The sequence below is a fragment of the Mesitornis unicolor genome, unplaced genomic scaffold (genome assembly GCF_000695765.1).
Source record: "Mesitornis unicolor isolate BGI_N332 unplaced genomic scaffold, ASM69576v1 scaffold25124, whole genome shotgun sequence".
Taxonomy (NCBI): domain Eukaryota; kingdom Metazoa; phylum Chordata; class Aves; order Mesitornithiformes; family Mesitornithidae; genus Mesitornis; species Mesitornis unicolor.
The window spans coordinates 80001-107021 of record NW_010179759.1 but is presented as its reverse complement, the minus strand read 5'-3'; the positions used below and the strand labels follow the sequence as shown (position 1 = coordinate 107021).

At 36.2% G+C, this 27021-nt stretch overlaps 2 protein-coding genes across 2 annotated transcripts in view; one reads left to right on the top strand and one right to left on the bottom strand.

Moving 5' to 3' along the window:
* Nucleotides 1–16788, top strand: part of CCDC39 (coiled-coil domain containing 39) — a 21920-nt gene extending 5132 nt beyond the window's left edge. The window contains exons 7-20 of the mRNA XM_010182899.1: nt 792–983; nt 2698–2801; nt 3127–3259; nt 6366–6560; nt 7278–7442; nt 8659–8796; nt 10098–10306; nt 11505–11628; nt 12808–12967; nt 13891–13997; nt 15239–15379; nt 15522–15701; nt 15939–16027; nt 16626–16788. Of these exons, the coding sequence (XP_010181201.1) occupies nt 792–983; nt 2698–2801; nt 3127–3259; nt 6366–6560; nt 7278–7442; nt 8659–8796; nt 10098–10306; nt 11505–11628; nt 12808–12967; nt 13891–13997; nt 15239–15379; nt 15522–15701; nt 15939–16027; nt 16626–16788 (2100 nt within the window). The remainder of the gene's footprint in view (nt 1–791; nt 984–2697; nt 2802–3126; nt 3260–6365; nt 6561–7277; nt 7443–8658; nt 8797–10097; nt 10307–11504; nt 11629–12807; nt 12968–13890; nt 13998–15238; nt 15380–15521; nt 15702–15938; nt 16028–16625) is intronic.
* Nucleotides 16789–18220: 1432 nt separating this feature from the next.
* The window catches only part of TTC14 (tetratricopeptide repeat domain 14), a gene marked incomplete at its 5' end in the record, with an annotated part of 9683 nt that continues 882 nt past the window's right edge, over nt 18221–27021 (bottom strand). The window contains 12 exons of the mRNA XM_010182896.1: nt 18221–19190; nt 19651–19760; nt 21715–21832; nt 22523–22645; nt 22729–22848; nt 23991–24062; nt 24724–24876; nt 25537–25666; nt 25756–25840; nt 26232–26431; nt 26688–26809; nt 26896–27017. Of these exons, the coding sequence (XP_010181198.1) occupies nt 18221–19190; nt 19651–19760; nt 21715–21832; nt 22523–22645; nt 22729–22848; nt 23991–24062; nt 24724–24876; nt 25537–25666; nt 25756–25840; nt 26232–26431; nt 26688–26809; nt 26896–27017 (2325 nt within the window). The remainder of the gene's footprint in view (nt 19191–19650; nt 19761–21714; nt 21833–22522; nt 22646–22728; nt 22849–23990; nt 24063–24723; nt 24877–25536; nt 25667–25755; nt 25841–26231; nt 26432–26687; nt 26810–26895; nt 27018–27021) is intronic.

Sequence of the window (27021 nt, the reverse complement as noted above, 5' to 3'; positions counted from 1 at the left end):
GCTGAAAGGATATCAGCTTTGTTATGTTGCCCATGTGGATATTAGGTATACTCTGAGCAGAAACATGGTTTAAACAGGCTTAAGCTATAACACTAAAAAAATTTAATAATTGAAAATGACAAGTCAGAGGAAATACTACCAAACAGAAAATATAATGGTCTAATTCAGCTGAAATATTTTGGATTTCAAAGTATTTCAGGTCAGAAGATTCCTGCAAAGAACAACCAACAATCACATATAAAAACCCCAACAATAACAACACCAACAACCCAGAACCCAGCTCTGGCCAAACTTCCGTATATCAGTAGTCCATAGAGTAGTTCTACTGATACTTTTGTAAACAGATTTTTTTTTTTCACATTAGAACTACAGTATAATTTTCCCAGTAGCTAATCTTTTACTTAACCTTTCCAAATACACAGTTTTCACTGAATAGCTATAAATCTGTCAGCTAAAGTAAGCATCACTACTGTTAGTAATTTTCCTCATGCATTTTGTTCGCTTCAAGTCTCACTGAAGTCTTGTTCACATAGGTTTTTTTTTCCTATTCAATCAAAAATTATTTTTATTTCATATAATTTTATGGTGTCATGTTTTTTGAAATTATTGGAATATTTTGGAAGTTGCCAATCCAAAACAATTGTAGTATTTGGTGGTGTGATGTATTAGTGGAACAAAGTAATAGAAGAATTATGTGGTAACTGGGTTGTCTATCTTCTGGTTACACACTTTATTAATCTAACATATCTTAACTAATGCAAGCAAATCTCAAATGTTTTTTATTCTTATAGCTAATAACAGAGATAAAACAGGAGATTAGAAAGAAAGAAATTGTGCTGAAAGAGAAGACTTCCTTTTTGGCAAACGAAACTCTTAATAACATGGAATATGAAAAGAAAATTTCTTCTGCTGAACGGGAAGCTACCAGCCTCCGAAACGAATATCAAACTCGGGATGCTTACAGGATTCAGCTGCAGGATGACGTAAGGATGACCAAACAGTTCAGAAAAACAGACTGAAACTATAACTTTTGACTAGATAGAGGAAATACAGGGATAGCATTTGCTTTTCTCTGATTTTAGACCAGACTCTTAATAATTCAACAAAATATGTACTCTTCTCAGTCTGCTCATGATTATTGGGATCTGAACCCTCAACTTAATCCTTTCACTGACAGTGAAGAAATTAGCTTGTATTCTCTGTTGTGTTGGTATGAAATGGATTAATTTTCTCTTAAATGGTGTAACACTATTAGATGCTTCAGAAGGAGGTGTGTCTTGCCTTTAGCATATGTCAACTGCAGTATTGTATAAGGATGAGAGAAACCTCTTCTGGTTTCCAAACAATTCCTATCCTGTGGTCTCAAAAGTGCGTGTTGATGGCCCTTGTAGTTAAGTTAAAATTCTTAAAACAAGCAAAAAAACCCAACCAAACACTTTCACATGACTTTCTAAACAAGAAGCAGTAGGATCGGGCTGCCCTGTGAACAAACCGTGCTTTATGCTGTCCATATACTTACTCTGTTACTTATATTTAATCTCCACTTAAAGCTAGGAATGAGCTGCAGTTCTTAATGACTTAAATGCCTGTAGGAGTATTTCTAACAGGTAATTTAAGTCTCGTAGCTCTGTTGAAAAAGACTACGCTTGTATAACCCAAGTAAGTTTTCTTTTAACAGGAAAATGGTAACATTGGGCTATTCAGCAAGCTTGATGATTTCAAAACAAATCAGAAACCCAACAACAAGAAAAAAACCAACCCCAGAACGAAACCAAACCTGCATCTGCTGTTGACTTAAATTTGGATAGCTTTTCTGTAGCAGGTGGTTCATAAACTGATATCCTAGATATCCTAAAACAGTAGGTAGCTCAAACAAGGTGTAGGCTATTAGATTACCCTGTAATTTTTCATGTCTAAGCTGTGAGATTCTTGCTTGAAGTTTTTCACAATTAATAACACAGTGTGATAATGAGAACAGTCTCCCATTATTAGGTGTTAGAACAACTGTGGCATACAAGTGAGAAACAAGGAAAGAAACAGACTTACAGTTCAGGTGACAACTTGTGACCTCCCCATTTCTCATTCTGGTACAGAGACCCTCGATCAGGTTTCTTCATCTGTAAAAATGAAGACAATTACACTGTTAAGTGATACTGTGAAGATTAATGAGCAACTGATTGTAAAGTATTCCTATCCTGTTTAATGTGTGTATGCTGGCATGTATATTTTACCAAATTAAATGTCTGCGTATTTCTGTCACAGTGTTCCCTTATCTTAATCAAAATAATTTTATGTACCCAACAAAGTCTGCATTGGAAATATTTAGTAGATACATAAGGGTATCCACATTCACAAGAACCTCATCAAAGACAGCTGTATTCTATAAAACTGTGGTTCCAATTATACAGATGCTGTTGGACAAGAATTGCAGCCCATAGCATCTTCATAATTCACTCTGTATTCTTATTTATTAAGTATTTTGTCCCAGCATTCAGATTATGTAAACCAGTCTACTGAGTGAGTTTACTACCTGTGCTGATTTACAGCACCTCAGAATCTGGAGAACTGCTCATTTGGAAAACACCGTTAAAAACAAATGGAATACTTTTTCAATAAATAGACCCCTTACCATTTTAAATATCCTAACATGTACCAAAGTAAATAAAAGCTTGATTGCTCCAATTTGTAATTTATTAGCTGGATCTTTTGAAATCCACTGTGGACAGAACTGCATATGATCTAGAGTCTTTGAGAACACAAGTAACCAATCTGAAGAAACAAATTCATCAAAAACAAGTCAGGTAAGAAACAGACTTTTAAAAATATAATTTGTGAGGATTAGTAATATAATCAAATCCTTCAGCTAGCAAAGAACCTTAAGTAATGTTGACGATTAAAGGCCTCGACTTCCTGGTTACTTCATGTCCTGCATAGTTTCTGACACTGGGAAATTTAGAAAATACTCCTGCTAATCCTTGTTTTTAAAGGGCACGAAAAAATCAGTTAGGGCCTTGATGGGTGTTAGGATAAAGTTTAGACAACTGCTCAGTAAGGTATGCTGTTGGTTTTGGCAGTGTTGTATGTGCAACATACATTTACCATGTTAAATAATGTGATTTTGCTTAGATTGAGCTTTCTTGAAGAAAAAAACGCGAGTCTTTCCAATAAGCTGAAGCTTGTGACTGAAGAGACACTCAGTACAGAAGATAAAGCTTTGAAGATGGAAGAAATACTAAAGGAAGAAGAAAAAATTGTCAAGGTAAAATGTTTTTCATGGTTTCTGAAGATGAGGATTCGCTCTATATAGAACAATCATTTATGGATTAAAATGAAATGTGTTAATATGACATGTAGCTATTTCATCAAATGATGAAGTAATGTGCATGTAGATGTTTCCGTATCTGTGCTAGGAAAACTCTGGAAGAAAATAAGCAGTCCTAGTAATTCAGAAGATGGTGTCTTCATTCATTAACATAGGATACTGGAACTGTCATTGTACAGAGCAGATATGAAACCAGACTGCATCAGTGTACAGAACAGGGCATTTACCTCTGACGTTGGCTATAAGCTACTTAAAACTTCTTGGCTGATTGAAATAAAAGTTAATCACTGGAATGTAGCAATTTTTGTCGTAAAGATAATGTTTTGCTTCTGCTTTCAAAATTTTGTATTTTGCTTAGCTCTTGTGGGAGTTCATGTCTCCAAACAATCTGTTTCATGGGCTGCTGAGGAGTCCTTGCACGTCTATCAGTTTCCCATCAATAGTGTTGCTAAGAAGTGAGAGTCCTGTCAGGGTAACATTTGAGTAATACTACCACTGAAAACTTCATAGCTTTAGTAAAATACCACCAAAACTTACAGACCTGCAAAGAGCTATGTTTTTGGCAAACTGGAATTAAAAAAGATTTTGAAATCTTTTAATCAGATTTGGCTGGCCTAGTCTCTTCTCCATTATTTTAATTCTACTACATGATACTCTGATATATATACCATGTTGTGGACTATTAAAACATTACTGGCTCACTTTAGATTTCATTTTCATGATGAATAGAGATTTTTATCTGGGAAGTGGCAAGTACAAGCTGTAATATGGAAATTATCTTTTTAAATATGCCTAATAGTACTTTTTAAAAATTCCAATACCACTTCTTATGTTGCAAATTAAATATAGGAAGAAAAATATCCTAATTCATTATCCCCTGATTAACTGCAAAGGGCTTTAGAGTGAATGCAATGTTGTAATGCAATCATCTGAACTTTCCCTGCATTTCAGAAAATGTTTCTAGTGTTTCGTCACTTTGTTATTAATTCTCTTACAGTATTTTAGCTTCTGACTGAACTTGATACAAATATTTTGTTACATTTTGCTGGACAATTGAGTAGTGGATATGCTGAAGCTTGCTTTACTGTAAGATGGTCAGGTCAAATGAACGTGACAGCAGGTGTGACAACAAAGCTGCATTTGTGCAGACCACTCTATACTCTTTTTTTCCCCAATTTTGTGTTTCCTGTAGCATGTATGTGAAATAATCTCTTGCAGTAGACTGTTATTTTTTCAAACTTTTCAACTCCACAGGCAGTAACTGTACATTTAAAATATATACACATACAGAAACTAGAGAAGGGATGTCCTCCTTTTATATAGTTTCTTAAATTACAGGCCTTACTACTGTTTTGGCCTTTCAGAAAATTTGAAAACAAGTTGGAACGATACATTTCATTAAAATGAAAACCTTATTTGCTTCCCCTTAAGACTGTTACCAGGGTGGCTAAGCCATTAGCAGGGTTTCTCTGCTTGCATCTGTGGCGGATAACCTAAGATGACATTGAGCTTGGCAGCTCCACAGCTTCAGGGTAATATTTTAACTAGGATGAACTGTTCTTGAACAATGTCTGCACTGTATTAGTCAGAAGCATCCTTTCCATCACCATTAGACACACATGGTTATTTGCTGCATCTCTTAATTTACTGTGAAGAGATATTTACAGGAACAATATGGATGAAATGTCACCATTTTGTGCTTTCATTCTGTGATACTTCTACCTCTTCAATCTGTGGCAAAACACTGTTGCACAGTGAAGCTTACTGAATATCTCATCTCTAACAACCTTACGTAAAGGGAGAAACAGTTTCTATTAAATAAATGAATTTAGATATGCAAGAAAGACTATGAAATGAAGGTCATATCGTGATCCAGTTTTAGTAGATGAATTCATCATTGTTATTAGCTTCAGAAATACAGCTTAGAATTGGGCACATGCGTAAGAACAGTTTACTTCTGAAATTAAATTCCTTTGTTCAGAGTGATCCAAAGCCCACTGACATCAGTGTAAAATGCTACAGACCCTAATGGTTTCATATTAAACTTATACCTGCTTTTTACTTCCCGAGTTTTGGATTTGGAATTGCACTTTCAGCAAGTTCAACTACAAAAAAATTCTGTTTGGTAGAATGTGATTATGGACTCCTAGAGGAGTTCTATTTTGCCATTATTAAAGCCAATGAGATGGTTCACAAGCAAATTTCACAAGTATACATAAAAAATCAAGAATAAACACATTTTAATTAGTGTAAAAAAGTGAATTCTAAGGTGTTTTGCTGTATTAAGTTAAATGTGCATCCTCAAACTCTGTACCAGACTTGAGCTAAATATAACTGAGTCTTTTGGAGCAGGGTTGTGATGCCACATCATCAGTTTTGGAGATGTACCTTACAGGAAACTCAGCATGCTGAACACCCTGAACTTTGGAAAGTGTTTGGTTATTTGGGAGGTGGGGGTGGAAGGAGGGAGGGAAAGAATAAAGTTGTCCTTGTTAGGGTTATAAAAATAAAACGATCTCAATTTTGTTTGCTTTCAATACATTTGAGGTTACCTGAAATGTTCACCATTTTCTTACTATAACAGACCCTACTAAAACCTCATTTCCTGCACTGACTTAGGTGTTAATGGCAACTTAACTCCGAGAATAAGGAACTGATTTTAAAATGTGTAATTAATTTTTCAAACAAAATTATTCCAACTTATATACAGACACATATGTACATACATGTGCATACACACAGAGTTACAAGTTTTAATAAAACACTGAAAAGCTTTGTAGTAGATTTCTCCAAATATTCCCATACACTGGAAGCAATAAGAATGGGGTTTTTTGAAAGGATGACAGGAATTTAGTTTTCCTGTCAAAAACTTTTCTTGCCAACCTTTTTGAAGACCTATGAAATTCTGTGTTCATATTAATGGATATAGCATTGAAATTTTTTGATCTTCCCATATGTGATTAATAGAGGCAACTAATTCCTCAGAAATTACTTCTTATGTGATTAATTATTTCTTACTACTTAATGATTAATTTGTCACCAGGAAAAAGAAACCGAAATTAACCATTTAAAAGAACTACTTTGCAAGAAGACGCAAGACTTAAAGATGCAGAGGGATAAGGAGAAGTGTGTTCTAGCAGAAATTGAGGGAAGTCGAACATCACTTAAAAATATTAAGAGCCAACTGCACAGACTTGATGCAGAGGCATTAAAACAACAAGAATTTCTGTATAACCAGGTAAAATGTTAACATACTATAACTGTCTCTTGGGTCTAGTGACAACAAATTGTTTGAGTTCTGTAATCTTTGTCAACATGTTACCACTTTGGAAAGTGGTAACCGTGCTGTGTGGTACAATTCGAAGTCTGTGTTTATTTCTGTCTCTGGATGTATGGATAAAATGGAAATAACTGAAACTTGCTGTAGTATTACCTATATTACGCACTTGCGTATTTCATTATTTTTTTGATCTGCTGCTTTTCCCACTGATTTCTCAAATCAGTTCTTTACTTTGATCCCTCTGAACCACAGACACCTCAGGGTAAATTTTTAAAGCAATACAAGAGGTACATGCCAAAATCCTGTTATTTACTAATTGGATTTTGTGCATATTTCCTATGCACCACTTTGAAAATTTGCTCTTTTATATCAGCATCCACTGGTAACAGCAAGATGGCAACTCCACTGTAAGCTTCCCTACAGCAGACTGTGCCGAGCATGCTTTGTTACTCTTCTAGAAGATTACTCCTGAACCATCACTGCACATCAGCCATCTAAGAATATTTTGCTAATGAGGTCTATAAGCCATAAATTATTATAAAACAATAGCTTAATTAGGTGACTGTCCTAAAGCCAACATTTAGATCCAAGTTTATATCAAGTGTTTTAGCTTTATTGGAAGGCTATAATTGCTTTTTATCTCAGACTTAATTATCTTAAAAATTATTTTAACAGGATTTTTATATTCAGCAAGTACAGAAACGGCTGTCACGGTTAGAAGGAGAGGTTAATACAGATGAAAAACAAGTTTTGGAAGCAAAAATTGCTGAACTTAAGAAAACCCTAGAAGAAAAAAAAAATACATATGGTGTTTTACATGCACTGTACATGAAACTTCAGGTAACTTCCTTAGAACATCAGGTTGACTGTGTAACATCTAGAATCCTCAGTGAATTAAGCAGATTTGATTTTATTAATTAATGACTTGGTATTAGATTAAAAGGTATCTGAACTTTGTGTAACCTGTGTGGAAAACTTCCTATGTTCCCTGTACTTACCAGAAAAATGGGTCATTACTGCACAACTGAGGCTTTTAGGAAGACAAGGACTGAAACGTTGGAAAGGCTTTCATTTCAAAGCTTTCATTTCAAGATGTGACTGACTGCTTGCAGATGTCTAATTTATCACTAGGATCGTGTAGAAATAGGAGAATTCTATCATGCTATGACTTTTTATGTTTTTTGTAAAAATTATAAGTACACTTGCATTTAAAATTGTACCTTCAATACAGTAGTGTTATTTTTACAGTATTTGAGTTAGTTGACCCTATACTAACACTGTAAATCAGGAATACTATTTTTCTGTCTTTATTCCCATGTGAGAATTTTGCATATACATGCTTGTTCTCTGGTTTTCCACTATCCAGTAATCATTATCCTTTATCTAAAAAATGTACTTACCTTTCTTGTACATATGAACTAGTCAGTTATTCTGTAGCAAATTTATAACTTCTTTTCAATAAGAAATGTATTTGTTTATTAATCAGATACATTTTAGTATGTTTTGAAACCTCTTGTCAAAGAGAAACCATACAAAGATGAAAGTCAGGATTTTAATAAAACATTGTAACTGGTTTCTCAAAGTGATAGCTAGGAAAAAAAAAGTTAATTTAGTGAGGGGAAGAAACTGCTTATAGGAGAGCCCTTTAACTGGAGATTCATGCAGTAACAAGGTTTAATGTTGGACAATTGGTGCCCTCACTTCAGTTTTGAGGAGACAGAAAATTTGGTCAGTGAGTATAATCAAACATTGAAACAAACCTCCAAGAATTTATTCATACTCTGGAGTATTATCAAAGACAGATATTTTTATGAAGATTAACTTCAAATATTGAAGTCATGGTCAAAATACATGATTATTTTGACTTGCCCCATTGGCTGAAAGATCTATATTGTATTGTATTGCACTGCAATGCTCTAGGCGCTGTTTGTGGAGCAGCATATGGACACAAAATGATGGTTCCTGCTTCCAGGACTTAAAAATATCTCATTTAAAATTCACTGGTAGCTTTTGGTGCAAACTATATGTACTGAAATATACTTTAATTTGGAAACAGAGTGATGTCCATTTCATCAAGAGAGCAATGGACAAGACAGGAGAAGAAACAAGTGGTATGATGATCAAGATACATGAACTAAATCTTTTCAATGAGAGATCAGATCAGGAGTTAAAAAAAGCTAAAGCCATTAAGCAGGTACAGTATTATGTTGCAACTTTATTAATACAGGATGTTTGGTTTTTTTAAAACACATAAACTCATTACTTGATCTGAAGGCTGTTGCCTGCTTCCCACATCATTATTTCTGTAAAAACCCCCTTTGTAGCTTCTTGATTTACACCTTCTTTCACAAACTCTGAAGTCACTTTCATCACTACTATCTTACTAGGCAGAGTTGCTTCTCCTGTGTATGCAGCATAAACCTACTTTGGGTCATCAGTTTAATCACACATTACTTATACTACAATATCCACCCGGTCAGAGCTTTTTCCTGAGAAATGATTGCCTTTAAAATAGAAAAATGTATTTACTGTTCAAGGATGTCTTTACCTAGCACTGAATTTTTATTCTCAGCCTGTGATACCAACTAATGTTTGGATCAGTTTTGTTATGAAATTGTGGGACTTTCTCCAGCAGATGGTTTGGATCTATCTACTTGCCAATTTAAGGTATTAGAAATAAAATAGAAGTCTCTCTCTCCATATTCTGATAAACAGAAAAAAACCCACAGTTCCCAGCCCTCTAGTTACTGCACATTTTTTCTTGCAGTAGGCTCAAGCCTTCCTAAAAGAAGCCCTAAGGTAGCAGAACAATACAGGTTTAATAGGTAGCAGGGGGAAGTTTTGTTATTGACTTCACTGCTCCTCATTGAGAACTCTCCCCAACCTGGAACTTTGCTCTGGGGATGAAATTCAGGGGAACAAAAGCAAGGAGCTGATGCCATAAAAGAATGCAGAGAAGAAATAGTACAGAGTTTGGGATCCACAGGAGAATTCTTTTTTTTTCTTTACTGATTTTAATGAATTTCACCCCTTGCTGCTTTTCACGAGTTTTGGTATATATGAATTTGCTCATGTAACAACATGACTTGTAGACCTACAGAAAACAGATATAATGGTTCAGGTGAGATATTAACTGCTTCTGAAAGTTCCTGGTAAAGTCTGCTTAATTTCTTTGAAAGCACCTTTATAGTCTTACCATTCGTAATGCTAACTGAAAGAAAGTTGTAGATGTAGAAGTCTTAACAACCCATAACTCAGTCTGAATTAGGAATCGGATAATTTGTATAAAACCAGACAGGCAAGAGTGTACCCCTATCACACTCACCACGCTGTTAGCAAATGAGAAATTGAGAAGATTTTTTAAATGCAAAGCAAAATGAGTCTTACAGTTGTATATGTAAAAGAATCATGGATGCTTTATAAAAATATTAACTTATAAATATCTTAATTAAAAACAATGATTTCTTATTTTGAGACCTTTTTGGCATTTATTAGGAGATGATGGTCGAAGCTAATCTCTTAAAACTAGAACTGAACCGTCTCCAAGATACTCTGTGTAATAAGACAGAGAAAGTTCTAACACTGGAAAAACAAAAACTGGAGTTAGAGAAAGCAATAGCAGAAAGAACTGAGGAAATTAAGATTCACAAGGCAATGCTGGATTCCCAGATAAGACTTGCGGAGCAGGAACGGCAACGTTTAAGGTAACAATTCTTTTATTAATTAAACTTCTAACTTTTATTGAGTATATTTTACATGGGGACTTACTGAAAAAGAGAAGCATTTTACCCATCTTCACTGGTTAGAAACATTAAGGATGAAAAAAAGTCTTGCTTAAAGTTATATACTGAGATTTTTTCTTTTCTCTGAAATCCAGCCCACAGCTTTAACTACTTGGTGAACAAGTGCTTACTGTTCATTGTTAGTGATGATCCACTGCAGTACTGAGAGGAAACCTCAGTTGCAGACATGTTTTTTAAATAAGTGTCACATGCATTTTTCCAAATAATCAGGAACTGTGAAATCAGTATAGGTGAAGGTATGACAAAATGTTTAAAACAGAAAAGCTGCTTTTAAATGTGATTTCTTTGACTCATACAGTGTCTGTTTGGTTTGGGTTTTTAGCCTTAGTAACAAATGGGCTCTCCATTAGATGTCCTATGTAACAAAATTAAACCTTCTGAATGATCTATGTACCCTCTTACAAAGCAACCATATATGAAGTAACTTTTCCCTTCTGTAATAATCACTACAAAGTATCTGGGGCAGTTTTAGCTCTGAAATCCCAGTATGTACATCTAGCCAAAAATCAATGCTTCAGCAGCTGAACTGCTGAAATCTGGCAGGGTTTTACTCACTCCTCTGCTAACCACACCCCACACAATAGGAAATTAGTGTGATTTAGTGTGACTAAAGCTTAACTGCTCACCGAGAGTGCAGACTGTGTGGCTTTTTCCCTTTGATAATTACACAGCTAATTGATACTTCCATGTAATTTGATTTGGGGTTGTTGCCTACTGCTGCTTGTGCTCATCTAGTAGTGGCAATATTAAGATAATATCAGCAGGGGGCAGCTTGTGCAGCTGTAGGATTTAAATGCCAGACCTTGAAAAAATTTGGGGAAGGACTGTGGCACAGCCTCCTAAGATGCAATGATCTGGAATATGAAAATAAATTTACCTCAGTTTAGAACTGCAAGAGAAGTGCAAGTAACCAGAAGAACAGACAACTGTGGATGGCAGAACACAGAAAGCGATGAAACAACGCAGCAGCACAACTGCTGCCCGGCTTGACTCCTGGAACACGGGCAGACTGCCGGAGCAACACCAGTAGCTTAAACTGCCCACAGAACACCACCAAACACTTTCTAAACCCATTTATTTTTTTCCCCAAATAAATCAGTGCTGAATTTCAAGATCGCCTCAGTAAAATTAATAAACTGAGATGCAGATATGAAGTTCTTACTGTTGTCATGATGCCACCCGAAGGAGAAGAGGGGAAAACCTATACCTACTATGTAATTAAGGTATTTGATTAACATAATATAAAGCTATAGCATATAAAGCTATAGATTTCCCTGGGTTCTATTCAATAACTAAGACAATCTCCTTGCTTACTTTCAGTTTAATTGTTTTACACTGACATTGTTGGTTATTTAAATGATACAGCAATTCCACGTGAATCTCTGGTCAGTCCTAATATCAGTGGAGCTTTTCTTTTGAGCAGTTTGAAATTTTTCACTTCAGTGCTCGTTAATTTACAAAGACACGAGAAGTCATGTGGTAGTCTGCTATAAACTGAAAACTGTTTATCACACTCTCACATGATCTTTAATTCTTTTAGCCTTCAGAGTTATTTTTAGGTATTTATTTCACCATATGGTGGTTAAACTTTGAAGAATGTCAACCTTCCTCTTTTACTTATCAATCATCTATGCATATTCAGCTTTTCACTCTGGGGAAAAATAGATAAATCAGTCATCATCCACAATGCAGTACCCTGATGATGAAACAAAAATGGATTATTTTTTATCTCCACAAATCCTGTGATCTTAAAAAAAAATGCAATCTGGGCTCTGAAGTTCATGTTAAATTTCTAAATGATGGTATTTCTGCTACTGTGAGATCTAGAACAGCAGAAGTCCCTGAGTGAGACTCTGTGGTCACTGTTGGCGGTACACCCTCTACAGCTACAGGTATTTTTCACCAGATCAGGTTTTTCTGAGAGCCTACAGAAAATAAATCTCTCAAATCAGATGAAGACTTTCAAGCGAGTAATTCCCAGATAAACTGGATGACTTTTAACGCTCAGTGGTTTTATATACCATACAATCACAAATTGTGGATTTTGTGGGTAAAGAAAACAGATGTGGAGCATGTGCTGCTGTGCACATCAGCAGCGCAAAGCATGGAAACAGCTTTATACAGTGTGGATACTGCTCATCAGGACTCTGTGAGCTCAGATGGGGAGGCAGATACCCATAATGAAATGCACATGGATTAAATACTCAAAGAACTTCCTACAAATAGTGTAAATAACTAGTCCTTACCTAGTAACTCAATCTCAGTTCAAGCCTGACAACAGATAAGCTCCATATCTATCTAGTATTTTAAGCTGTGAACAGTGCAAGTATGTTTTTCTGTATAATTGTCGTAATATTTTCAGTATGTGTGCAGTCACCTAAGAGAATCACCTTTATTTTCAGGCTGCACAGGAAAAAGAAGAACTTAAACGTGAAGGTGATGAATTAGATGCAAAGATCTGCAAAGCTGAAAATGAAATCCTAGCTCTGGAAAACACTTTATGTTTACTTAAGAACTGCAACAGCAATTTCCGAAACTCTTTCAAGGAAGTCACTGAGACAAGTATGTAAAATGTGAAAACCTCTAAGCGTATGTAAGTTTTGTGAATAGTCATAAGTTGAAGCATTCAGAAAAGGCAAAGAATAAAAGATGATTACTCGGGAAAAGTCATTACTGGGAGAAAGGAGTGCCCACTGAAGTACATAGGTCTAGTGGATAAAACTTTGCACGGTACAAAACCCACTACATTCACTATAGTGCCGCATCACACATGGCTACTAATTCAAATTACAGAAGCAGAACAAGCTGCGGTGTTGCTGGCCTTCTCATGGCAGACTGAGCCAGCTTGGGCACAAAACTGTACCCAGAGCAACTATACAGGCAGTTTAGGTACGTGTCCTCTAGTGAAATAGATTGATCCCTTTGCTACACCATCGTTGTCTCTGATTTTCCACATGCAAGGCAGGGGAAAAAAGTAGTAATTAGTCATGGGAAAATGATGAGGAAGAGTAAAACTTACACTTATTTTAGTGTAAGGTCAGGAGATTTTAAAATATGGATTACCTAACTACAATGTTTTAGATATTGGAAATTCCTCAGAATTCTGGAAGATATCTTCATCTGTTGTTTCTGTTGCCACTCGACCTTCCTAAGCTTGCTGTCCTTCAGTGAAACTTTGTTTGGTGTATAAGAAGCATCACTGTGAGAAATAAACAATTCTAGAAAATATTCTATTATTTAACTTTTGTGCCCTCTGCTGGCTCTGAAAACAGTAGCTCTTAAACCATTCTCTCTCATGAAGCCAGTTACTTTTTCACAGTGATGTGGAATTAGTAGTAGAGCATTTAAGAAACCCTTAACCCTTGAGGTCTCTAATCTAGTAACACTCTGTGATGCTGTTACTTTTAAGTGGAACTTTCACTTAAAGTTGAGTTGTATACACTGCTTGTCCAGCATTAATGCTGCCTCATTGTTTGGGATCACAGGTGAGGAATATGAGGAAAAATTGAAACTAGAGGAAGAGAAAAAGACTGCTGATGAAAAATACAGACACAAGCAAAGACAGATCAAGGAACTTCAGGAGAATCTTCAGGTAAAATACAAGAAACATTCCAGTCAGACAAGGCTGCAGCTTGTAGCTAAATCCATGCAAGCCACACTTGGAAATTCTGGGACCAATTTTTCCTGATTCTTCTATATTCTATACTTTGCCTTAATAGATACAATTTTTAAGAAAGCTCTACCTCTCCTTTCAAAAACTGAATGCTTATTTGAATTTTCTTGAATGACAATGAAGCTTCAGGCTTTTTAGTCCCATACAGCTAGAAGTTTCAAAATCCAAATGCATGTTGGCAGATCCCCTCTTCTGGCATCCAAGAAATCAGTTGTATTTTTGTGTAGCATAAACCACTATATTATATCATCCTGTCCAGTACTCCAGAGATTGAAATCCTCACACCTTCTGTCCTCTTGACATCTGCATCCCAGGATTTTTCTGTGTTTTATTAGCATTCAGGATGCTTCTGTTTAAACGGCATTAATTTAGCTCAAGAAAGCTAGCTGACTCTGAACTTAGCAGGCTGAGCACTAAATGCAGGCAAAGAACAGGTTGTGTTCATGCTCCACATCAAGGACTTATTCCTGGTTCTCCTTGTGATCAAAAAGCCCGCTTGGCCCTTAAGAACAAGCAACACAACATTTTAATTAAGATTTTTGTAGGTAGAATTAAAAAAAATAAAGCACCCTGTTACACCCCATACGATTATTCTAAGCCGTGGGTCACCAGCCACAGATCAACAAACATTCCTATTGCTTATTCTACCACCAGGGACATATACCCTGCTTAAGAAATAAAATCTCTAAAATTAATGAGGGACACATATCTTCATCAGGGAGTAAGTCCAAGGATATAACGAGGTATTAAGGCACACCTTTATTTATTTACTGAAAAACAGAGCCACCCCTATGGAGCTGATTTTATTTATTCCAGTCAAAGGTATCCATCTCTTCCCATGGGAAACAATGTTATTTTGCTTATAATAGCCTGCACTGGTAGGTTGGTATTATGGCAAGTAAATAGTTTGCAGACACTGCTCAGAGGCACATCCGAAAAGACGTAACTTTCAGTAATAGTACCTTTAGTTTTTTAAAGATGTGGTGGTCTCTTTATCCAGCTATTTATCCACTAGTCTGACAGACAGAAAGTGAGTTGTGTTACCATTACACGCCTGAGCCACATTTAGAAACATAGTAACAATTACAGACCCTCCCACAAAGTAATACCATATAAGGACTGTGTTATGAACTAAAACTGCTGTTCAAATGAATTTCCAGAGCATGGAAAAAAACTTTGATGCTGTACTAAAACAGGAGGCCCTCTTCCAAGAGCAAAAGAAGGAAAAGCAAGCTTTTATTTTGCAGCTGAATAAAGAGATAGAAGAACAGAAGCCAAAACTCGCAAGGGTTACAAAACAGGTCTGTATATTCATTTATGACAACTTCTGACTTTATAGTGATAGCAGTATGGTTAAAACCACAGAATTTAAACTTAGCAGGTTTCTGAAAAAATGTTGCATTTTCATAAACAGCAATGCTCTAAAAATATTTGTGTTCGAAGTGTTCCAGACTATCCAAAGAAATTCGGTCTCTGAAGAAAACTAAAACAGAAACACAGGAAGAAAGAGACATTGATCTTCGTGAATTGAAAAGCTTCAGCAAAACCATTGACAAATGTTTAGCTGATGTTCTAGAAGCAAATCCTGATTTATCTACACTACTTCAAATGTACTTTCACCAGGTGAGTTTTCCAGTTAACTGTCACCAAAGTCCTGATTGATGGCTCTACTGATAAGTACTGTTGAATTTAAGACTGCCCTTGAAAGACAAACTATACTTACAGTAAAATGGGAAAAAGCATTCATCTGCTTTCAACATCTCTTCAAATACAAAGGATTATAATAAACCCTCCCAATTTACCCAGTCCTGTTATACAACCATTAGGTCAACTTTTCTTTTTTCTTTCTAAATTTTCTAGTCCAACTTAGAGCTTCCTACGACTGCTTCTGCTGGTGGTACTCAAAGTTCTCGATCACCATCCACACAAAGCTCACTCACTTCTACCAGGTGACTGCTAGCAATGGGTTTTTGGTTGGTGGTGGTGGTTTTGGGGTTTTTTTTTTTGCTTAGAGTTTGGGTTTTTTTATTTAAGTTAAAGATTAAACCAGCAAAGTTTGCCCCTAAATGACAGAATTCCTCACACCTGAATGTCTTCTCAATCTTGTCTCTACTTCCTTAATATGCTATAAAAACTCTCCTTATACTCTCCTACCTTTAAGTTTACTTCTGCATCCATCAGTTGAAAACTGTAATTACAGAATAATTATATTTGATAACTGTGTTCTAATTAAAAAAGTTGTCACATTATGAAAGCACAAATTTGAGCTCCAGACACATTCTGCACTTAAGCTCTTTCCGATACCTTTTTACCCTGTTCGACATATATACAGCTAGTAGTGCATGTAACATGTTAGATCAGTTATGAACCCACTATTCCCACAGGTTACTGAAGTGTTCAGTAGTAATGTCTACACAGATCTACGTAAGGGATCTTACCTTAGAATAAACACCACTGCTGGGTGACTTTATTGTAAAGCCACCATTAGAAGCACTGTTTCATATACAGGGATTTCTGTATATTGATGAATAAACTTTTGTCTTTCAGATCCTCCAGAAGCACAAGCTTAGGTTTCCGTCAGATACCACTCAAAGTCATAGATCTGACCTTGCCCATCACCACTCCTGCAGAAGCAGCTGCTGCTGGTTCACAGCCATCCAGCAGAGCTCGCACCTCCAACATTTGTAATCGGAAAAAAAGTCTTAGGTAATCTTTTGAAGGCCATTGTGAAGGCTTCACACTAGTTAAGGCTTCTTAACTGCTTAGTCTGTAACTTATTTATCAAGGTCTACAGGCAATCTTAGCATTAAATTCTATCGGAAATCTATGTTTTAACTTTCTTCTAAAGTATGCAATAAATTATCTAGCAGAAATGTTAAGCATATGTTTTCTACAATAAAATAATCTTTAAATGACTTTCACATTTTGCTGTCGGAGAACTAATGATTTGCAAAAACTATTCAGGAGCCATTAATTCACTTTTCTTATGAAAAGGAGAATTACATTAAAGTCATTAATTTTAGTAAGCTGGTATCTCACTATCGTCAAAATAGTTTTAGATTATATTGCAACAACTCGGGCAAGAAAATGTATGCTTCATTGCAAGATCAACCTTGACTATTAATCAAACAGTAATCTCAGATCACATCTTAATTGAAAGATGACAGTATATGATAAAAGTCAGTAAAACTGTACTTTTTATATTCAAAATTACACAGTTCCTCTCTTGGAACTGACTGCTATAGACGGAATTACTTGGAAAACTTGCAGCTGAAGCACAATTGGTATTGTAGTCTACCAGATATTAGCTCCTTAGCATGTTTTGCCAACCACCTTTGGAGAAATTGTAAATAGAGCATAACTTTTTTCCACAACAATGCTACCACTGCCTTCAATCTACTTGTAAAGCAAATACCTAACAAGAACAACAAAAAAAATCCCAACAAAAACCAGAAAGTCCACACTTGAACTTACCAACAGTTTTAAAACTCTCTCTTCTACTACAGTTGCGTTTTTTTACATTACTTGGGAGAGTATGTTTGATGTATTTAAAGCACTTCTCACAAACACTGGAAGGTTCCATTCACTCAAGCAGCACATAGAACCAGTGCACCAGTACGAAACATCCCAGTGACATTAAAAAAAAAACCAAGACAGAATTAAGAAAAGAGAATTTAATAGTCAAACGAGACATATACATTGATGACACACGACTTTGATTCACTTATCCTCTTTCTATAGCTGGAGGTTAAGTTTGATACAAAAATATCAAGAGTCAATAGTACCCTGGGGACGAAAAAAGGCAAAACAAAACAAAAATCCAACCAAACAAAACCATCTGTTATTAAAGTGCAGATTTGATGTGAGTTACACAACTACCGACAGTCTGGGGGTATCAAAGGATTTCAACTCAAGAGAATATTGTACAGGAACATCCCAAGTTAAGAGCACACGAAACTTAAATTTTTAAGTAACTGATATTTTATGTAAGATATCCTTGCATTTCCTTCCACCATACAATCTTTACCTTAAGACAGCGCAAATTCTGCCTTTTTATCATTCTTCATATGCATTTCCTCAAGAGATACTCAGATGGAAGTTCATTTAACTATACTCATCAAAATAGTATTCTATTTGGTACTTCACTGTTTTTTCTGTTTACTTCCTTTTTCCCTCTCAAACTCAGCTATCTGATTAAATATGTTAACTAAATTCTGGGGCAGGTTTCTTTTAATACCACTTTCTGCTTGTTCTGTACCATTTACAGATATTTCCTCATCTGGTTCCTCTGTTTTATTACTCTCCTCATAATGTCTTTTTCTATTCTTGTACTCACTTTCATTTTTATGCTGCCTTAACCCATACCTATCACTATCGTAACTTTTATCACCTTCACGTAAGCAGGCGCTAGAATATGATCTGTACTTTCCAACTGACTTGCCAGAATAGTCAGACCCTGCTGGAGACATATAATGCCTGTCTTGACCTGAGCCATGTTTTCTAAACTGCTCTCTTCTCCCCTCTATATCCCTTTCTAATTTCCTAAAATAATGCATCCTGGGTTTATCATCCGACTTATGATATGAACCTGTAGAACTCCTCCGACTGGAGAAAAATCTATCAGTTTTACCATATTTTTCACTTTTGCTACTACCTGGCAGAGTTCTGGAGCTACTGTAAGAATCTCTTGAATCTTCAGACCTACCTCCAAAAGTGTCTTCATCATCACCTGAAGTCCTCGAAAAAGAACAGTGTCTGTCTTTCTCTCTTACTTCTGTTTTTGCATGCTCTAAGCTGTCCTGCCTTTCCAGCAGTTTTTCCACTTCAAAATTTTGGTTAAGAAAGGAAGCAGAGGTATCAGCCGGAGGTGAATACCACTCCTCTTTCCTAACCTGATCTTTATAATGGGAAGAAGCTCTAGATGAGCATTTTTTAGAGCTGTGAGCAGACTCTGATCTATTTTGATGCTTTTTCCTACGTTTCTTGTGATCAGAGGAAGAGGAGGAAGAAGAAATTGATGTATCTGATGAAGAATCACTTGTTGATGATGAGGAGGAAGAGGAAGAGGAGGAGGAGGAGGATGATGTTGATACTTTCCTTTTCTTCTTTAACCTAAAGAAACATAATTAACCTGTGAGATAATCTCCAGCATCAGGCAAAAATCAGATGTAGAAAGCAAATCTGTACTCCCCGGAGTCTGGCTGTGATTGGACTGTAAGGCATGAATTGGAAACTGAGTCTGTTCTGGCAAGAAGATCTTAAGATTAAATCCACCAGTTTTCCATAATAGGCATCTTTCCCAGTTTAATATAGCATTACACTCTGCATATACTTCACACTGCAAAGTACTTTTTAAACAACTTCTCTTCCATGTGTATCTCCATTAAAGGTTATAGGCACGAAAGGACATGACCCACTAAAAAAAACAAAAAAAAATCCATGGGAAAAGCAGCTTACCATGGCAGAAGTTCTACCTAGCTTATTGTTGGATATTCTGTTTGGAAATGGATTGTTCATAGTCTTATCTGCACTTATCGCCACATAATCAGTATACTGAATATAACAAAGTTACCTTTTTTCTTCTTTTAAGAGCTTACGCAATTTTTCTGCACTTGTTTCTACCTTCTTTTCTTTCTGTCTCTCTTCTTTGGCAGCTTGTTTCTCCCTCATTTCCAAAGATTTCTTTTTTGAAACCAAGCATCATAAAAAAATTACATCAAAAGTAAGTATTAATGTGGGTAGTTTTTGCCATGTTCCCAACCCCATTCAAATGTATAATTACAGCAGGGATGTTTTACAAGGATTCCCAGATCAAGAATTAATGTTCAGGAGTTTGGCATTGGTCATTGTGATAATCAGGTTTACATTAAGGACCACAGTGCAGGTTTTATTCCATTATAAAATATATTTGGCCAGCCATTGCGGTGGTACCCATGATCCAGCACACCGTGAAGCATAGAGCCCATAAGGTAGAGTGAATATGCAAGAAAAACACAGTATTAGCAACATAGAGAATAAAAAAAAACAAAACGAAAGAAAGGTTTAAGGGAAAGTATTGTTATTGTAGTTTACAAGTAAAACATGGCAGATCCCAGTTTAAGATGTATTCAAGTTGGCCATGTTTGAATACAAACCGTTTTGTAACCATTTCACAGACCAGTTTGATGCATAGTTTACGTAAGAAATCACGTTCCAAGGGTTTGTTGGTGATGAGCAGCCCCAGATGTCAGATACAGCAACAACGGTCCAATTCAGAAGAAAATGCATTGGAGAAAAACACATAATCAGTATTACAGGAAAACATACTTCAGTGTTGTTTCAGCCACTGTTTCAGCCATGCGTGATACTATCACACAACCGTATCAGACTTATGTATTAAAACACATGTAAACGCAGAAGTGCATCTCATCAGATGAATAATCCTTAAACTACTTAAGTCTATTGGAGATCAGACTCCTGCCATCTACAGCCCTAAAGAGGAGCGCTATTCATATTCAGAGTGAGCAGAAAGTCTGATTATTGTTTTCAAAACTTAACCAACTGTCTTAACAGATAGAATGAAGGAAACCCTTAATTGCAGTTAAGGCTATGCAAGCAAACAAAAAATAGCTAGCACCATAGTTTTTACCTACTGCAGCACTGACCCATTATACCAGGAAAATGCTTAAGAACAGTAAAATTTATCTCCTACTTTCTGAGAATATTCTTCATCATTTTAACCAAGAATGGCATCGCTTTCTAAAGCGGCCAAATGTCAACAGTGCTCGAATACCATACAACAGTTTATCTATGATATAGCTCAGTTTTATTACAAAGATTGTCATATCTCCTCTTCCTCCTTCTTTCAACACAGCCTGTCAGCATTATGGCTTCACCAAATGAAGATCAAGGCCATCTACCCCAGTCTATGTTACTTCCTTACATGAAGAAGCACAGAACACAACACAAATAAAGGAGTCAAATAAAAGAAAAAAGATGACAACTTAGATTATCACAGAGACACATCAGGGCTCACCTGGGAAACATGCAGTGTGCAAGAGAAGGGAAAAAAAACCAAACCCGGACAGCAGAGAAGAAAGCTAAGATATTCAAAACTGCCTGCCCACCCACCATCCATTTCCTGCTGTTTTCCTTTAAATCACCTCTTAATTTCCCCTCTCGTGTGATCTTCCTGTGACTTAGCTTTGGCTGCTGTTACTCTGTCTTTCTGGAATTTCTTCGATGATGAGGATCTGGCCGGTACAATGGTACACAATGTTTATTTACCTTGCCTAAATGTTTTACACTTTGCATGTTTCTATTCACAGAATGTTTAAATTTAACATTAATAATCATGCTTATGTGATGGAATATTCTTATCCTTGCTTTGGCTGACACGGTTAACTTTGCTCTTTCCCCACCTCCACTATTTAGTGTTTCTTTACTATTCTGCTCAAAACAGTGGAGTCATCAAGAGGTACCTTTCTTCTGGTACAGCCATAATGCTCACTATAAATAAGATTTACTGTGGAGAAGGGAAGCAGAGAATAAGACAAATCATCAACTTAAACAATCCCTGTTCAAAAAATTTAGTATGATTTTTGATGTTCACTTCTTGTCACTGAGAGCACTATATGAAGAGAAAGTAAAGAATCACCTGCATGTGCTTACGGAGTTTTGTTAAGGCCTCTTGTGCTTCCTGAAAAGTCTCATCCAAACTTAAGGCTTTTTTATAGTAACTCTCAGCATTTAGTAGTTTGTCTTCCTCTTCCAACCTAAAATTCAAGTGATCATTCATACACAGTTAAGTCACATATTTTGACAGTTTTTCCTTATTTTCAGGACTACCTTTCTTATTTGCACTATGACACTACTATTGCATCTGTCCAAGACCCTATCTACCATCTTAGCTCACCTCAGTAAAGAAATAAAACTGTATTTCTGACACGTTATCTCAGTAATACTGTTCTTTAGAATTTCAATTTGTTTCAAAAATACTGTCTCTATTCTTAATACAGAGCTTAAAAAGAAATGTATTCCCTGCATATTCAAAAGTAAAATTTTGTGTTGCAATGGTTAACCAGTATTTCAGTAGAGCAACAGAATATAATTTTGTTACAAATACTTTCTTTAAAAACCACCACAAACAAAAATACCCAACAAGCCTGCTGCTAGAATACATTCAAACAATTCACAAGACTTTATTCAACCCTGGTAACCAGTGAAAGGATAGCAAGGATTAAACCTCAAATATTTTGCCAGGATTTTAACTGGGACAGAAGAGAATGTGTAAACCAACTGCACAAGCAGGTATATTTCGAAAGACTTTCTTTTTCCCCCCTTTCTTTTAAACACATAGCCAGGAAGGAAAGATAATATTCTCTCTTCTAACTAGAATGGTATTAAAAAAATATCATGAGAAAAAGCTGTTAACAACCAAACAAAACCACAACCCCAGAACTTACTGCCCGCCTCTTTCCACAAGTGTCTGACAGAGGTATTTTCTTGCATTTCTATGGGTAGGACAGTTTTCTAAAGCAATTTCAAAATCACTTATGGCTTTGTTCAGACTTCCTTTTGTAGCATACCTAGAATAACAGAAAAGTTGAGCAGATTTTAGTGACACTTCTCTTTTGCAAAGTAGAACAAACAACGAAACAAGCAGACTCACAGAGCTCCACGTGCTACCAAAGCTTCAACATTCTGTGGATCAATTTCCAAAGCCTTGTTGTACTCGTTCATGGCTTCCACATGGCGCCCAACCTTAAAATAATCAACCCCAGCCTTCACACTGGAGAAAAATATTTAGCAAATACGTACAGTTAGCCTATGCAGATTTTATACTCTTAATTTCTCACAAATTATGGTTCCAGACGAGTGACAGGTAATAACGCCTGACCTTGCAATTATGTACTTAACACTAGAATTTCAAATTAATGTGATATTGACATAATTCTACAACAATATATTGTCTATGCTACTATATTACACTTTTTCATTTGCAAAACGAATACTTAAGCACTCTCTGCACAAAACTCTATGTCTGACCTACCACCATTAGAACTGGAACAGGCTTAGTTATATTCAACACTAAAAATCACCATTAGGGAAACAACACGAGGTGAGAGGGGTAAATGCTACATACTGAAACCAGGTCACCTCACACAGAAGTATTTTGAGGTTTTCTATTTCATTTTACTTAATATTACCTGAACTGATGGGCATTGAATTTCAGAGCTTTTTCATTTTTTAAAAATTAAAATTTATATTTAACATTATAAGCAACTTTTAATTGCATTTAATAAAACAGTAGTGTTTTGCAACTCTGAAGAAAAACACTGCTTTGATAGCATAGAAACGAGGAATTCACTCAGATTTTTTTTTTTAGCCGATAGATTCAAGAAGCATTTTTCAACAAAAAACATTTAATTTTTTAGGAAAAAAGTCTCTTCCTTCCACCCTTTAGCATGCCTGAATACATGCATAGTGTAAAAATAAACAGCACATATCTAGAGCTGCTATTCCAAATGCAGCCAGGCAAATACATTTAACTTTTCAATGATAGTATGTGCACTTGTTAAAGCTATAGTCTAAGGCTTAAATGGCCTGACAAGCTCATTCAACACCCAATTAAATAATGGAAAACTGCGTACTTGGTATTGTCACAAGTCTTCTGATCTCATCAGTGGGCCAGCATACTATAAATATTCCACTAAAAAGCTCTCCTTTAAACCTGACACGTAGTTTGGAACTCAAGATTGAGATGTTATCACATACCCCCTGGGCACTTAGGGTTACTTTCAAGATCTTCCTGGTTACATCATTATACATGCAGCGGAAAAACTCGTTCAAAGTACATTTTCTTTCAAGAAAGATAGCCTTTAACCTAATCTAACCTAACAATAAGCTTTGACAAGAAAAAGTCTGGCATACCATTTCAAGGCCCAAGACGCAGACTGCCTTTTCCTCAATGCAGGGGCAAAATCTTCTTCATTGAAATTTTTACTTTCAGGAAAACGAAAACAAAAACAAAAACAATGAGTTGACCTTCTGAGTGTACAAAATCTATCTTTCAATATGTAATGCAACTGAAATAAGCTGAACAATTATTTATACAATGCCTTCATTCAGGAATGTTCTTTCATACTTCTGAAACCAGTTTTCACAACCCATTCTAAAAGTGCTGAATTGAACTAGTACAGCTACAGTATATTTAACAAAAATATACTATATTCACACCCACTTTAGGTTCTAAAATACACAGGGCTCACAACATCATTCACTCCATACATCTGAATCTATTTTACTAAAGAGGTGAAATCTATTACTAATATAAACATCTGATAGAAAACATTAAAACTTAAACATCCTGTATTTTAATCCAAAGATGCTGGCAAGATCTAAGCAATAAAAGCATTTAGTATCAAACATTTTGTGTGATAAAGTGTCTTGCTTATTCAGAGCAAGAGAATTTCAAATGTAAATTTCTTACTCTAGAGAAGTTTGCTTTTAAATATTTAAGGACATGTAAGCTGCAGTCATGCAAATCAAAATGAAAAAAGGTTTAAGTATAAGTGGTCTAGGACTTCCACTCACAAGTCTATTTTAATGGATTAGAATAATCTCCACAAAGCTACAGGACACGAACAATACAAAAACCACTTACATTTGAAGACTTCTCATCAAAGACGGTGGATTTGATTCACTTAGTCCTAGTTTTTCTGCTAAATATTCAACTAATGATGGATTAGCGAATCCTGGAGAACGATGTAAAACCTCTTCAAATGTCTCTGCTGTATTAGCAACTTCCATACTTCGCCTTAAAAAAAAGCATCAGTGTACACAAAACCAATGTCACAGACACTACACTCAATTTTATAATGTTTATGTTTAGAATAAAAATGCTTATATAGGTACTTATTACTTCTCAGAAGTTTTTCTCTTTCACAGGTATATATTTTTCTACTATTTAGCAACCCTTATATGCTTTAGTCTAAGTGAACTTTTAAAACCTATTTTGGTATCCATCTAGGTATCTCCAGAACATACAAAAACATTACAAAAATTAGAGATAGCAGTGTCCTTCTGTCTTCTAAGGGTAATTTTAAAATTTTAAGTTTCGTATTCCCAAAGGCTCCCAAGGCTTTTGGAGGTTTTTTTGTTGTTGTTGTTTGTTGGTTGGTTGGTTTGGTTTGGTGGGGGTGTTTAGTCTGTTTGCTTGTTTTGTTAACACAGTCTCACAGCGACAGATAGCTCACTCTGCTTCTTGGTTTCCTCATATTTTGGGAAAGATGCTAAAAGACCAACCACACCTGACATACCTAGAAACAAACAGGTTAAAGAAATGAACAACAAAAGGTATGTAATCATCCAATTAAATCAGAAACACCATTGACAAGTTTAAAGACCAGTCTGTCAGAGATGCTCTTGAGACATGCTAAATACACCTAGCGAGCACAGCCAAATAGCGTACTCTTACCTATAATGTACTGGGAAGTCATCGGAAGTAATTACACCCAGTTTTGTACTGGAAAGACTGGGTGGAAGAGCTGAAGTGTAAAGCGACACTGTGAGCTTCTCATGGTAACGATCAACGTCCTTGATTGCAGCTATGGAAACAATAAAAGTTAAGATAAAATTACAGAAATGTCTTAAAACTAAAACAAACGGATTCCTGACAGCTTTTGCAGCTACTTGCCTCGAATAAGGTCTCCAGTTTGATAATAAGATAAAGGATCTCCGTGGTTGCTTTGAGAAGGCACATCTCTCAAAGGACAAAGAGCCTGCAACAGAAGAAAGGAGGAATATCATAAACAAAGCCAAAAGTTTCTTTTTTTCCTCCTCGAGACTAAGCCAGAAAATTAGTTTAATCTTAATGCACATCAAAGCTGTGACAGCTAAAAGCATGGTTTGGTTCAAATGAAAAAAAAAAAGCACTCAAATTATCAACTTTCAACTCAAAAGTAAGAAATATTGAGTATAGGTCATAAAAAGAGACATTTTCTGGCTCAGCAAAGCATCATGAGCTGTCCACAAACTCAGACACAACCCACTGTCCCAAAGTTCCATTTCACCTTTACACGTACTACTCCATTAAAAGATGCAAGAGGCAACTAATACATTAAAAAGTCAGCACTTATCAAGAATAAAACATGGATCAAAGCTATATCTTACAGTGATTTCTAAATCTGAAATCTGTCGTATGAAACCACTTCCCAGACAAATCAACACCATGAAAAAGCCAAATTCACGAATAGACGTAATCCTCCCAATCACAATATCACCACATTCGATGTCTCGAAAAAATAATTCTCTCCTATCTTCCCTGGGAACCTCCAAGAACTGCTCCAGGGGAGGCATAACAGCATAATACTCTGAAACATATGAGACATTCACAGTTAGGAAACAACCAAGCTACAGCCTGAAGATACAAAATGCCTCACAATAGCGAAACATATCAAAATCTGATTTATCTGTACTAACAGTAAATTTATACACAGCCAGTAAAAAGCAATAGTAAAATTTTTCAGTCTGTTTTTAAGAATACTGTTACGTGCAGTGTCCTTACACTACCCAGCAGACGTTACAGTGACACCTTTCCAGAGGAAAGCTCGCCGTGAGCAGGCTTACCCTCATTTTCTTCAATCGTTTCGCAGAGAGGTCCGTTGGGCTTCCACGAGTGAGCAAAGAGGAGATCCGCCTTTTTTGCAATGAAGCGCTTTATCTCGGTGTCAATGCTCGATCTCTCTTTCCTAGGGGAAGGAGAACCCGGTGAGAAACAGCCCGCGGCCCCCTCACGGCTCCGTCCCCTCGACCGCACGGCCTCGGCGCCCCTCACCAGGCGGCCGGCGGATGGGGGGCCCCGCGGGGCGGCTCAAGGGCAGTCCCCGGCGGCGGCAGCAACCCGCGGAAGTCGGGGTTGTCGTGCTGCTCTGCGCGGAGCAGCGAAAGCAGCGCGGGACCG